Source organism: Ranitomeya variabilis, chromosome 1 (assembly GCF_051348905.1).
Source record: "Ranitomeya variabilis isolate aRanVar5 chromosome 1, aRanVar5.hap1, whole genome shotgun sequence".
Lineage (NCBI taxonomy): Eukaryota > Metazoa > Chordata > Amphibia > Anura > Dendrobatidae > Ranitomeya > Ranitomeya variabilis.
The window spans coordinates 250,534,634-250,549,130 of record NC_135232.1 but is presented as its reverse complement, the minus strand read 5'-3'; the positions used below and the strand labels follow the sequence as shown (position 1 = coordinate 250,549,130).

The 14,497-nt window shown below is 40.8% G+C and overlaps 1 protein-coding gene across 1 annotated transcript in view; it reads right to left on the bottom strand.

Annotated features, from left to right (window-relative positions):
• ULK1 (unc-51 like autophagy activating kinase 1) overlaps positions 1–14,497 on the bottom strand; it is a 105,205-nt gene that overhangs the window by 18,113 nt on the left and 72,595 nt on the right. Inside the window, exons 10-18 of the mRNA XM_077293322.1 lie at positions 13,781–13,863; positions 12,940–12,990; positions 9,943–10,031; positions 8,353–8,524; positions 4,322–4,379; positions 3,935–4,021; positions 2,814–2,936; positions 1,765–1,913; positions 283–366 (exon numbers count right to left, since the gene is read on the bottom strand). Coding sequence (XP_077149437.1) covers positions 283–366; positions 1,765–1,913; positions 2,814–2,936; positions 3,935–4,021; positions 4,322–4,379; positions 8,353–8,524; positions 9,943–10,031; positions 12,940–12,990; positions 13,781–13,863 — 896 coding nt within the window. The remainder of the gene's footprint in view (positions 1–282; positions 367–1,764; positions 1,914–2,813; positions 2,937–3,934; positions 4,022–4,321; positions 4,380–8,352; positions 8,525–9,942; positions 10,032–12,939; positions 12,991–13,780; positions 13,864–14,497) is intronic.

Genomic DNA, 14,497 nt, shown 5'->3' with positions numbered 1-14,497 from the left:
TGAAGATATTAGTACCGTGTAACCTAGTTATGGTCGTAGAAGCACAAATCTCTGTCCCCTTGGCAGTGCTGATCGCTCCTACCTACACTGACCATTGTAAGATATTCTCAGCTCTATAAGCAATAAGGTATTAGAACAGATTTTCTGTTTCAAAGGCATGGGGACATAGGCATTGATGGCCATTACTATATCAATGTCAGACAAGTAAGGGTCCAGCTTGTGGCACCCCACCGATTAATTGACTACAGGGACTCTGGCTTCTATTTGGCAGGCCGTACCCACCATAATCAGGGCTCCTGTTTCTAGGTTCTGCTCCTCCAGGGCTTCGGCTGATGTCTGCTACTGGCTGCTCTGGAATAGTGCCCACTGCGACACATAAAAGAGGCAAAATTGTTGTGAAAAATAACATGAAGATTTTAAGTATGAAATAAATATATCACGGTTTTCAATACAATGTTTTGTGTGCACAGCGTATTTAAAGGGGGCCTGTATGTACAGAATGACCGGTCAAACCAAGCACATGGGCTTGCTGCACCCTAACATGACCAAGCACCTTCCCACCTACGTGTTTTGTACTTATCTGTGCCTCGCTCTTGATTTAATGACTTTACAGGAAGAGAGGAGGGCAGAGATAGAGGGAAAACATGAAGGAGGGGAGGATTCTGTGCCCTTTAAAGAGCCTAATCTAAGAGTAGCATAATGTAGAGGCAGAAACCTTGACTCCAGCAATGTGTAACGTACTAGGCTGCTTGGTGTTGTTTTGATTAAAACACAGTTTTATCAGCAGGAGATTATTACTTGAGGACTACATAGCATATTCATGACATCTGTGTAACCATGGCCCCGCCATAAATTGGCAGCTGTCAATCAGTGGTGCGGGCGGAGTTATACAGAGCTCGGAATTCAGAGAACTGGCAGATCTGCAGCACATATAACAGGGGTTTTATCAAAACTGCAGCAAGCAGCCCAGAAAGTAACAAATCACTACAATCAGTGTCTCTGCCCCTATATCAAGCTGCTCTTACATAGGGCAGCAAAATCCTTGTGACATATTCCCTTTAACATAGTCAATAAAACCATTTACACAACTTTTAATTTTATCTTTTATTTTGATGTTCAGCAGTTTAAGCTGTTTTGTTATGAAATGTGGATGTCCGGTCATAAATAGTGATGAGCGAATATACTCGTTACTCGAGATTTCTCGAGCATGCTCGGGTGTCCACAGAGTATTTTTCTTAGTGCTCGGAGATTTCGTTTTCATCGCCGCAGCTGAATGATTTACATCTGTTAGCCAGGCTGAGTACATGTGGGGATTCCCTTGCAACCAGGCAACCCCCACATGTACTTATGCTGGCTAATAGCTGTAAATCATTCAGCTGAGGCGATGAAAACGAAATCTCCGAGCACTAAGAAAAATACTCGGAGGACACCCGAGCATGCTCGAGAAATCTCGAGTAACGAGTACACTCGCTCATCACTAGTCATAAACATGGGTACACTATATACAACTTATGCCAACGTGAAGTTTATGCCTTTTACTCTCAGTTAGTAGCTTCCGTCACAGGTTCTGTTACATTGACTGAGAAATCAGAGATGAAATTGGAATTTGTGCTATTTTTAATGGTAAATCAATGGCCATCATGGTGTTTAGGTCGCCAGACATTATGATGTTTAGGTCCGCCGGGCATCATGGTTTTCCGTTATAAAAGAAAACCTCCGTCAGATGGGAATACAGGCAATTAGCAGTGTAACAATCCAGCGTACCTTGTGGAGAGGGAATGTATGGTTTTGCTCCTCCGAAAGACAGTCTCCTTGTTGGTGCGGAGGCGGCTTCTACAGGAAAAGGAGGCGAGGTTCCTGCTCTCATGAAATGAAGGGGGCTGGCACTGCTGGACTTCCGCACCATGCCAGGTCTGAAAGATCACATACAAAACATTGCTCTGAAGAACTGTGATACAAGAGATCACGTTACTTTTTAATATGCCCAACCAAGAACACCTACACATGCACACATAGGTACACACAGTGCGCAGTGCGGGGGCTGCACAATCAATCTGGCACACATTGTAGTCCGGCCAGTTTGGTAATCACAGCTATTAGACCCCGTAGATGCCCATCACAAGGAATTTACCAATAACCTGCACTACTGACAGCCGTCTCCTCAATCTACAGACGGATGTTTACACCATTATAGGTAGATTACTATGAACAATTGCGCATATCTGACTGCTACAGTAAATTCAGTGCACAAAAAGAAAAAAGTGTCGCAGCCCACTGTGTGCACCGATATATGTGCAAACATTGAACAGATTAATTATGAATCGCATTACTAGTATATAATACTATATTTATACAAGCTGCCCAATTCATATGTGCCCACCAGCCATGACAAGGCGTATCTTTGCTCAGATACTTCCTGTCATGGCTGGTGAGCACACACAAATTTATTAAAATTTGTGTTCTAAGTAAATCAATTTTGTAAATATAGCTTATACAGCAGTATATTCTGTTCCTAGATCATATATTCAATATTTGCATATATCCTGATGAACAGTGTGTGACGGCACTTTTTCTACGTAAATATTGCAGTCACTGCAGCTTGGATCTGTTCACATTTGTTTCATTGTGTTAGGAGATGACTACTTGGTACACAGAAGTTATCATGATAGATTGTGGTCGTATCACAGAAGTCACATTAGACCTTTTTGATAATATTACCATTAGCAGTTATCTAACCTGCCCCATCTCTAATAGGACAAGTGTAGACAGGAGCCTACAGAAAAATGCAATCCGTTATTATATCGCATACAAACCTCTGTGGTGGGTACTGATTGGGCGACTGCAAATTCTGCTCAATCCTCCGATAATTGTCGATTTGAGACGGGACAGGAATGGGCACAGACTGGCCATATCTACTAGCTGATGCCTGAGACAGCCTTAAATAAAAGAATACAAGATGTTCTAGAATTAAAGCTGTGCTAATAGATAAGGAAGGTGAAGATCATATTAAGATGCTAATGCCTAGGCCATATTATAGGCATTCAGTAGGAGACTGTGCACTTCTCTCCATTCAATGCTGTAATACGGGAGATATCTGGATACATTACATGTATACATAGAGTGCTGGCTCTGCCCATACAGGCTCTTGAGCTGTAAAGCTGGTATAGATTCTTTTGGGTTTTGTTATTATTTGTGATTTTATTGTACAGGTTCTAAAGATACATTCACTTTAATACAGATATTGACTGAGTTTGTGTAAAATGATTCAAACAGATTCATTTTAAAGGGAATGTGTCAGTAGGATCATCCCTCCTATGCTGTCTATATGGGCAGGTAGTGCATAGACAGCTGAATAAAATGCCACCTTGATATCTACGATTCGAATGGCTTACTTCAGAGAAATCCATGTTTTTATTAATATGTAAATGAGCTGTTCAGATCTATGGGCCGGACAAAGATCTCTCTGAGAATCTGCCCCCAGATATTATTTTATATGAAAGGGGGGCATTACCACTATGAGACATGTAACTGCTGACGGTCTGCTCTCCTGATCTACATGTCTCACACTGGTAATGTCACCTTTTATTCAAAATAAGCTTTCATGCAGATAATTGTCTGCCCATAGATCTTAACAACTCATTTAAATAATAAGTAAAATACGGATTTCTCTAGAATAAGACATCGGATCACAGATTATGAAGGTATAAATTTATTCCACTTTCTATGACTTCCATGCCCATGTAGACAGCTTAGGAGGGTTGATCCTACTGACAGATTCCCTTTAACAGCAGCTTGAGTCTTACAGAAATCTGCTGGAGGATCCTTAACCTTACCCATGAAAGGAAAATAAGTGGTTAGTGCAAAATGAAACCTAAAAAAAAGACCCCTTTATCTATGATTTTATGAGTGAAAAGATATTTTGATTAGTTCTTACCGAGATGGACTGGGAGAGCAGCTATATGGAAGCGTTGGGGAGGGTGTTCGCGCTCGGCTCTCGAGACCCGCTGATGTCAACAGAGAACTGATAAGAAACAGAGATAAGGATGAAGACCTTCAAAAGTATGAATCAATATTACTATGCCCATGAGCCGGATATCTGTAATTGGCCCACTAAAGCCTTGGAAATTTTCAAATAATTGTCTCAATATAAATGGATATTGCACTGCGACACAGAACAGTCGGATCACTCATAATGTGGTATGACCGCCATAATAATCAGTAAAAATATAAAATGATCTCTCTGCTCAGCTAGTGTAGGCATGAGAATTCAGGGGTCAGATTGTCCGGTTAGGTGACATGTTAGTAACTGGACTTTACTTACCCACTATACATTAAGGTATCATGAATGGGCTTGCTTGTGGCAGCTTCTGCGAGATCTCCTAGAACATAGAAAACAATGATTAAGCCTAAAGCTATAATAAAGCCGATTATAACGTTACCATTAGAATCCAACAGGTTTTTGTTCAATGAAACAGACATGACAGATCGAGCATAATCTCTCCATTCTTACCCATCATTGCAAAAAACACACATTTGAAAAGTCACATTCATTTTTTATGTTTTCTTTTCTAATTAATAAATGTACTAAAATGATGAAATATTCAACAATACAAAAGTCTATAATGATGCTGGCATCAAATGTAAGACTAATGAACTTTTCACCTGAAGCTAGCCATGCACAAGATAGCCAATGGCAGAACGCTCTTTGGGCCAGCACCTACGTATGTGCCACTGCCGGGGAGTGAGTAGAGGAAGCTCATGTTTTGTTGAGACCAGATTGAATGAGTTGTCCCTTGCATTCAAATGGCAATGACAAGTTCCATGTGAGGAATATCGCAAGCTTATCTGAGATATTTTTGGCGAAAGGGAAGAAGAATCTGCTTCTAGCAGGAAGCTATCAAGCACCGAGCAGTCGTAAGTAACCGCAAGAGCAATTGAGACGAGTTTTTCCCAACTCTCTGAGAGAGATGTTGAGTTGGTAGACCAATGGGTCTAAGAAGACCTCTGTAAATAACACTACCTGAATCAGGAATTTGACTATTTCCAAGAATGGAGTTAATTTAGTACATGACCAGGAGACATCCACAATTTGAGGATTCATCTTATGAAGAAATGTGACACCAAAACATAAGAATCGTGTATTGATCTTTGTTATACAAGGTGCATTTCGAAGTCTTGGCTGCATATTCCAAGAAGGTCTCCCATCTAGTCATATAGGAGTGTTTGACAAATGAGTACCACGGAGGAGAATTCATTAACCTGTAAAGGTCAGATATCAACTATTCAGTGGACAGGCCTCTCTTGCAAAGCCTTTCAAACTCAGATGGAGAAGAAACTTTAGGGGAGCCAAAGAGGGGTTTGCTAAGTATTTGATCTGCAAGTATTGAAAGAATTCACAATTGGTAATGGGAAAATTAGTTTTAATATAATCCAATATATTAACTGTTTATGACTAGGCTATTTGGTAATAAGGGCAAGTACATGAAAGATGTCTCTTACAGGTAAACCAAAAATCTCTAGTAAACTGCATTGGCCCCAGAAGCGGAGTAGGTATCCTAAGGGGTTGGCCAGACCAAGTTCATGGCAAACAAGAAGGGAGGCTCCGGACCAGACCATCCGCAGGTGAGATAATAAAAGCCGTTTTTCTTGTCTTTCAGGTCGGGTCAGATATACAGCATTATAGAATGCTTTATATCAAGCCTGTAAGGTGGTGCCTATATCTCATATCTGTCAAACCTCGTGACACGTTCCCTTTAAGGTCTTGGGCGGCTGAGGCCACAGATCGTTCTTGAAGTTGTCTGGCTAGTCGAGAGCGTGCCTTTTTCGTAATACTTCTGTTTAGTGTATTGAAGCAACTTCTCAATCTTACACATAGACAGGTCTTTAACGTATCTCTGATGGCGCTCAGTTTCCTCAGGGTCTCAGTAGATGAGGACTTGACTAGTTTATCTTCCAAGTATTTAAGCTGAGTAGTGAGGTTGGAATGAAGTTGGTTAGCAGTTTTCTTTATCCTAGACCCTTCAGCTATACGACAAACTCTCATCACGACCTTATGAGCTTCCCATAAAATGGTTTGGGCAGAAACTGAGCCAGTATTTAACTGGAATACTTGCTTAAGATGCTCCTGATAATGGGATCCTTAATCAAAAATTCAATTAAGCGTCAATAGCAGGCACGAGGAGTTGAGGGGTTACTAACTATCATTTAACGGGAGTTTAAATGTGAACACAACCACATCCCAAATATATACACTTATGCAACCACATTATTTTAGTTTTCTTACTTATATGTTTCCTCAATATCACTGAGAGAGATAAAACAGCCATACTTGCAATGCCATGTGCACACAGAAATGCACAAACAGGATGAGGCAGGTCCCCCAAGATAAAAGCAGGGGCAGCACAGGTGCAAAATGCCGAAAAGATGCCACTTGCTGACCCACCAAACAACCGTGGGGCGGCTGCCTAGTATTCCAATTGCACACAGTCTGCGTAGGGTGTCATTCACAGGATTATGTGAGATGCCTGATGTAATAGTAGGGGCGTCAGTATTAGGCTGCTATACGGATAGATGTGCATCTCACATAATAGTGTGAACGACACCCTGCTTTTATCTTGGGGGGGCCTGCTGCATCCTGTTTGTGCATTTGTGTCATCTGGACATGGCATTGCAAGTATGGCTGTCCCATCTCTCTCAGTGATATTGTTAATTTTCTTTTCCAGTGATACATACATATATATATATATATATATATATATATATATATATATATATATATATATATATATATATATATTTCCTCAGCAATATGTTTATATGTTTTCATGTTGTTTGTAAATGGTTTTGCACAGATTACAGATGACATTAAAGGTGGAAAAAGTTCTGAAATGATTCTTCTTGGTGTGAAAACCAGGCATTTTAACAGAGGTGTGTAGACTTTTTATTTCCACTGAATGTCTATATATCTATCATGGGCAATGGAGACAAATATACTAACCATCTCTCTTTCACAGTCAATGGATCCATGAAAAGTAAAAAAATAAAAGCTGGCATCTTTTCAAACCATTCCTATAGCTCCTGGCCAAACGGTTATTTCCCACCTGCCAAAAAACCTGAAGCGGCTTGGGCATGTACACATATCTGAATCTTTGCTTTAATTACCTGGGAAACAGCCCAGACTCCAGACTTTAATCATTAGGTTCAGACGGAGCAGTCTTAATTAGCCAGAACTAAGCAAAACTGAAGATCATAGGGACAGACGGAGTGAGAAGGACAATTGTCCCATTACCAGTGTAAGGCGCTTGGCCTACCCTTTGTTATTACCTCCTTTTGGGTCACTGAGCTGCATTAAGCTTGGAACAACTTAGTAGAAGGGGCTTCAGTGGGCGACATTTATACAAAGCTTGATGCAAAGTGCTCTGGAATGCTTGGAAGTGTGCTGTGCCTCGCTTTCCTGCTTTTCACAGCGTGTCAGGCAGGGAGACAAGTCCGTAACTGCTAAATACTTAGAAGAAACAATGGCCGAGACTTGATTCGTCTAAAGAGTTTCAGGCGCCTCAGAGAGCCTTCATTAGTCAGTCATTTGTGAAGATGAAGAGTCAGAACTTGTCCACTGGATTAGTCCTTGGTGACTGCAGTAGATTTGCAAATCTCTTCTTTCATTACCTATGTCAGTAATGAACATCAGGGAAACCTATAGATCACCCTATAGAGAAGGAGTCCTATAGGGAAGCGCACTCGGAGCAGAGTGAAGCCCCTGCTGATGCATTGTATAGCCCGCCATACTGGAGGAGGCTTCCCCTTTGTCTCATCCCTCGCCTCTCCCCGTCCTATGTAGCACAGAAAATTAGGGGTTGCTTTCTCCACTAATGATTCAGCAAGGGCCGGAATATGTTGTAACCAGCCACGCTGTGCTCCCCCGGCCACGAGCTCCTGCTCTCAAGTCTCTTCACCTGGACTGTTCACATTACTGTCATGGAGGGCCTTTACAGCGAATGTGGAAATGACCGATTGCTTAAATAAGCTTTTTCTGTTTCATTTTTTAAAATGTCTATATATATATATATATATATATATATATATATATAATTTTTTATTATTTTCATATCACTATGTGAAAAAATGTAATAAATCTTGCTATTTTCCTACTGCCCACTAGGCGTAATATTAGACTGTTTTGTACAGAGAAAAGCTCCAAAGAGAACTGAAAAGTGACATTATTTATCTACCTATAGATCTATCTATCTATCTATCTATCTATCTATCTATCTATCTATCTATCTATCTATCTATCTATCTATCATTTTCTGATGTAACATCCCTTTAATATTATACAATTTTCAATAAACAAACCTTGGGTACTTGGAAATTGTGCAGGCACCATAACAAAATCATCAGTGTCACAAGAGGAGTTTTTGCTGCTGCTCCCTGCAGATTCCTTTGAACCTTGAAGAAATCCTGGAGAATCCGGAATTGGGGAAACCAGCGTTTTTTCCTGTAGTTGCTGCAATTCACCTAGAGATTGCTGGGAATCAAAGCATTAAATTATGAAAGTAGTAGTATTAGTTTACCATTTAATGTATTGACACTGCACTACACTGCATTGCCTACCCGTCTATATAGTGTAGGTAGAATAGAGAAATAATAGATATGCAGGAGGAGATTGACAAAATATTCGAGGGACAGGGGGCAGCAAAGTATGAGCTAATGATTGATTTATACATAATGAGAAATTACAGCTGACATTGTGCAACTAACATTTCGGACACTTTATACCGCTAGTAAGACCATTATGAGAACCTGTCGGGACTATTGACACTAGTGGCATAACTGCATTACCTGCACCATAGTAATTTGATGTGCCAGCACGGGGAAATCAAGCTGTGAACGCACATGTAAGTTATCCTGGCAGTCCATTAGGGGCATGTTGATGTGCCTTAAAGGGAATCTGTCACCGTTTTTTTGCAAACTAATCTGAGAGCAGCCTGATGTAGGGGCAGAGACCCTGATTCCAGTGATATGTTACTTAATGGGCTGCTTGTTACAATCCTTCATATTCAAGAGCACCACTGATTGGCAGCATTCTGCCTATGCACAGTGTACACAGAATCTGCCAATCAGTGGTGTGGACGGGGTTCTACAGGGCTCAGTATTAGAGAACTCGCAGATCTGCAGCAGAAAAAACAGAGAGTTTATCAAGGCTGGCTAGTAGGTGATACATTGCATCAATCAGGGTCTCTGTCTCTACATTATGCTGCTCTTGGATGGTGCAGCAAAAACCTGCTGACAGATTCCTGTTATTGACACTCCCACACTGCACTTCTAATCTAATTTGCATAGGTCTTCAAAGCTGGATTTCTCAGGTCAGGTACACTGGATTTCTGCAAAACAGGAATCAGTTATTGCTGTATTAAGCCCAACTCCGCCATAGCACTGGCTTCAGTACAATAATCATCCTGACTGTTTCCCATTCATAAGCACAACATAATCAACCACATTTTATAAAAATATATATATATATATATATATATATATATATATATATATATATATAATATGGCCACGATATATGAACACAACCTAGGAAGAAAGTAAAAAACACTGACAGTCAGTCCATAAAGGGGATTATACCTGAAAGGGCCACCTTCCCAATATTAGTATGCTAAATAGCAGCATTCATGATGCCATGGATTTTGGTCCCCAGGATCGCACGGTTTGGCCTAAATTAGGAGCTTTCCTCAGGCTTATCTTTAGGAAGGACCGTGGCCACACTTGTACATGTAGTCCAGCTTCCTACACTGAATAGGTGACGTCTGCAGCACTGCTCTGTGCTCACATGTACATAGTGTAAAGTAAAGGGGACGAGATGACATTCTTATGGAATAATTAAATGCAGGATTTTTAGATATTTAGGTACTTCTTAAGGCAAATCGATATACTTACAGGTGGGGATGCCAAGTGTGACGTGGAGGAACTGCTACAAGAGCTGCCCGAGCCTGAGCTGGGATACGATGGCATTGGCACAGGTGCAGCTAGAAGGCAGACAGGAGCATTGCTGAGTGATAAAGTATCTGATACAGGAAAGCTTCAGCGCAGATTTACTAGTTATTAAGTTATTCACAAATGTTCAGATGGATATGAATAACTATTCATCTAATTAATTATACTTAAAGAGAATCTTTCACCAGGGTTTTGTCACCCTTCTTAGAACAGCATGATGTAGGGGCATACACACTGATTCCAGTGATGTACCAACTGGGCTCCTTGCTAGTTTTAATGAAATCATTGTTTTATCTGCTCCATTTTTACCAGCTCTCTGAATGCTGAGCTCTGTGCAACTCCGCCCACACCACTGATTGGCAGCGTTCTGTATACACTGTGCATAGGCAGAAAGCTGTCAATCAGTGGTGGGGGTCGGGTTATACAGAGCTTATGAATTTGGAGAACTTCATGGCAGCAGGTGTACGAGCCCACTGCTGATAATCTCCTGCTGATAAAATAGTGATTTAATCAAAACTAAAGTAAGTAGCCCAGTAAATTATACATTGGTGGAATAAGAGTCTCGGCCCCTACATTATGCTGCTCTCACATTAGGTGGCATAAATCTGGTAACAGATTCCCCTGAAAGCGGTTGTCTGGGAATGAACTGTTGATGACCCACGATCCGGTAAACACAATAGCCCCGTACATTGCTTAATGGCCGCTGCCGAGTGCTGCACTTTATTTCTTATTCGCTTGAATGAGTGATAAAGTGCAGCGCTAAGCAGCGGCCACAAAGCAACATACAGGGCTTGTATCTAGCTACTGCCCCTGCAAATGTCAGCTGATCAGTGAGAATGTCAGGTGTCGGACCCCCACCAATCTCATGCTGATAATCACTTGTTCACTCATGAACAATCCCTTTAAGAAATTAGGACATATTGGAACCAAACTACATAAAATATAAGCTAGATGTCAGGCTGCCATCACACTATCATCAGTATTTGGTCAGTATTTTACATCAGTATGTGTAAGCCAAAACCAGGAGTGGAACAATTAGAGGAAAAGTATAACAGAAACATATGCACCACTTCTGCATTTATCACCCACTCCTGGTTTTGGCTTACAAATACTGATGTAAAATACTGACCAAATACTGATAGTGTGACAGCAGCCTTATACTGACTACACTTTATTATATAATGCACATGAAATGTCTTCCAATAAGAAATAACATAATAAAGGTAACATACGCACATGTAAAAAATAGATTTTTGCAGCATTACAAGCAAATTTTACCCATATAGTGAAGCAAAGAGATTGGCTTTAAAACCCCAGAGCTGTATATTAAAGGGAATCTGTCAGCAGGATTTCACCCCCAAACTATTCATATACACATGTAGCTCTTTCAAATACAAGTCCAGCAACACTTTTTATAAGACCAGTACGTTCCTCCATTCCCGAGAAATCAGTGTTTGAATTGTGAGGCTCCAGGACTATGGTAGGTCTGAACCTCTGTCACCCCAGATCTACACCCCACCCAGAGCTGCCTCTCCTTCCTTGTTGACTGACGGCTCATTTGCCTGAAGACACACAATATAAATGCTGTCAGTCAAGCAAGAGGAGGCAGCCCTAGGTGGGGAGTAGAGCTGGAGTGACAGAGGCTTCAGATCTACAGCCACATTTACATATCACTTCAATCACTGATTTCTCATTAATGGAGGAACGGACTGGCCAGGTACAGGTATTGCTGGAGTTGTGCGGGCTGTGAAATCCTGCTGACAGGCCCCCTTTAAGAGTATTATGGTTACTGCCAATAACAATAACATTTTCTTTGTTAATGTCTCACTGTTTGTAAGATCTCTGCTTGCTAGAACATTCATTGTTCACTTCTATGGGATGAAAATCCGTCCGAGTCATGTTATGGCGACACACGTGCTCTGCTTATTATCCAGGCCTAATAACTGGGCTGTACGTCTGATGAGCCGTGTACGTGTTCATCATACAGCGCTCAGGACAGAGGTTTATCCCCTAGGACTCATTCACATGACACTTCTTCACATACGCGTGCGGTTTATGTTTTTTACGGATAACACTCGTACCTATGACAGTCTATGAGGCTGTTCACATGTCCGGGATTTTTGGCGGACCGAGGGGTCTTTGGATCAACATTGGCCATGTCTCAGTGAGTTTACCAGTATCGGATCAAACTTGGCAATGAATGTTTGTGTGCCCGTGAAAACAAAATCAGGCAGCATTCAGATGCCATCCATGTGCCTTCCGTTTTTCACTCACTGACTGATAGAAGGTGGGGAAACTGTTATTTTTTATCATCAGTGAAAAAAAAAAAACCTGATAAAACGCTGACCAAAATCTAAAGAAACTCTAATGGCACTCATATGTAAAAAAAACTTGATGTTTTTAAAGGCTTTAAAGATGAACCTTAAAGGAGTATTCCTATTTCCAGAATCCAATCCCAATATGTAGTTGGTGTAATAATAATAGTAACATTAGCAAATTCCTCCTATTAGAAATGTAGTATAGTTTTTCTGATAAGCTATGTTTTGTTCCCCATGTGCAAGCATTGCAGGACCTTAGGTATCCATGGTTATGACCACTAGCAACAAGCTAACTGTCACTTTATCAGTGGACATAACCATGAATACCTAAGGTCCTGCAATGCCTGCACATAAGGTAAGAGATACAGAGAATCAGAAGAACTATACTACAATTCTAGTTGAAGGTATTTGCTAATAGTATTACACCCACTACATACTGGGATAGGATCTTGAAGATGGGAACATCCCTCTAAGGTTCCTAATGAATGAAAGCAAGCAGAGATTTTAAAAATCCTAAGTAACTAAAAGCTGGAAATACATTGGAAAATCATTATTTCTATTTATACATTGTAAAAGGAAATAATAACTGTGCTGAATCTAGTTCACTATGAATGATACATACATTTCTTCATGGAGGAGCCGGCATCCAAAAACGCATGGTGAAAGAATTCATCTGAAGAAACAAAATCAAAGCTTATGATCAAGCCAAAGAAAGTGCTGCACATCCGAAACATTAGGTACTATAATGTGGCATCAGTGCCACGATCTGTGACTTCTAAAACCACCATAGAAACCACTGACATAGAAAGGATTTCTATACATGATACAATAATGTAATCTCTGTGATGGCCGAAACTCCATAATGTGTAACTGCAGTAATCTGGGAGAACCCAAGACTTATGGATGATGTTCTGCAGATATTTTAGCCTTATTAATACCTTTACTGTTACTGGAATGTAACCAGAGAAGCATTAGGTTTTTGTTGTGAACTTAAATGCATGTATTTGGGACTAAAAATCATTTTTACATTTGTGTCTCATTAAAAATATGGCACTTTTTGCCTTTTACAGGCTCTTTGCTTCCCTGCACATTCAACTATGATGTAATCCGTGGTGATAAATCACCAGAAAACCAGATAAAAGCGTTACAAGCCCGCTGTGAGACTATCATAGCTGGCTCACTGACAGATTCTCAGTTAACTCATTACAATAGACAGTGTATATAGAGGCAATACAAACGAAAAACTGTGCACATTTCTTAATAGAAACCAATTGCAAAAATGAATTTTAGCCCTAAATGAAAGCATTTAGGTAGGAAAAAAAAAATGTCCCCAAAGGAGGACAAACCCTCTAAGTACACATTTTGGCAGAGATTTTGAGACATACAGAGATCTAGAAACAGCTTTACTAGTTCCCTATGCATTTACAGGAGGATTATCAAAAGAAGTATTTTTAACACTTTACCAAAGTCCATTCGATCCTTCTGGTTCCTCTGTAAAAGCCCAAAAAGAAGCTGCTTCAGATGACATGAGGTTTCTCTGGGGACACTGAAATGTCAACACACACGACAGTTAAAAAACACATACGGCACAAAAATACAAGGGCAAAGCTGTCCAGCCGAGAGTGAGGAGTCACAGAATAGGAAAAATGCTGAGCAGGGGGTTCGAGCGGTCTGTGCGGGCGTAAAGCGAGAGGCGAGCTTGTTTGCCAGGGTTAAATTTAACAGTTGCCGGCAGCCTGGGTATTATTCTTCAGCACTCCTAAACTAGACTCGGTGCAATAATTAGAAAGGGGACAGAAATGTTGGGAAGTCGGCGAAATAACTCCAGGCCAGTCAAATAATATTGGAAAGAGACCAGAGTGATTGTTCATCTATACAGATGAACAATATGATGAAGAGCACAAAAGTTTGCAGCCCCTAGCCTACTTCTCTAGGTCTTACATATGTACAGTAAAGAAATTACGTTTGTGCTGATAATGATCTGTTGTAGGAGTTGTACCAAGTTATCTGCTCCATTCATTCACTATGGGACTAGCGTTCTGCTTGTTTTCGGAATTCCCATTAAGAATAAATGGAACAGACGTGCGCACGGTCGACCAATGCTGAAGAGTCCTGGTTCTCGGGATCAGAGGGGGTCCCAGCTGTCAGATCCCCAGCGATTGGGAAGTTATCCCCTATCC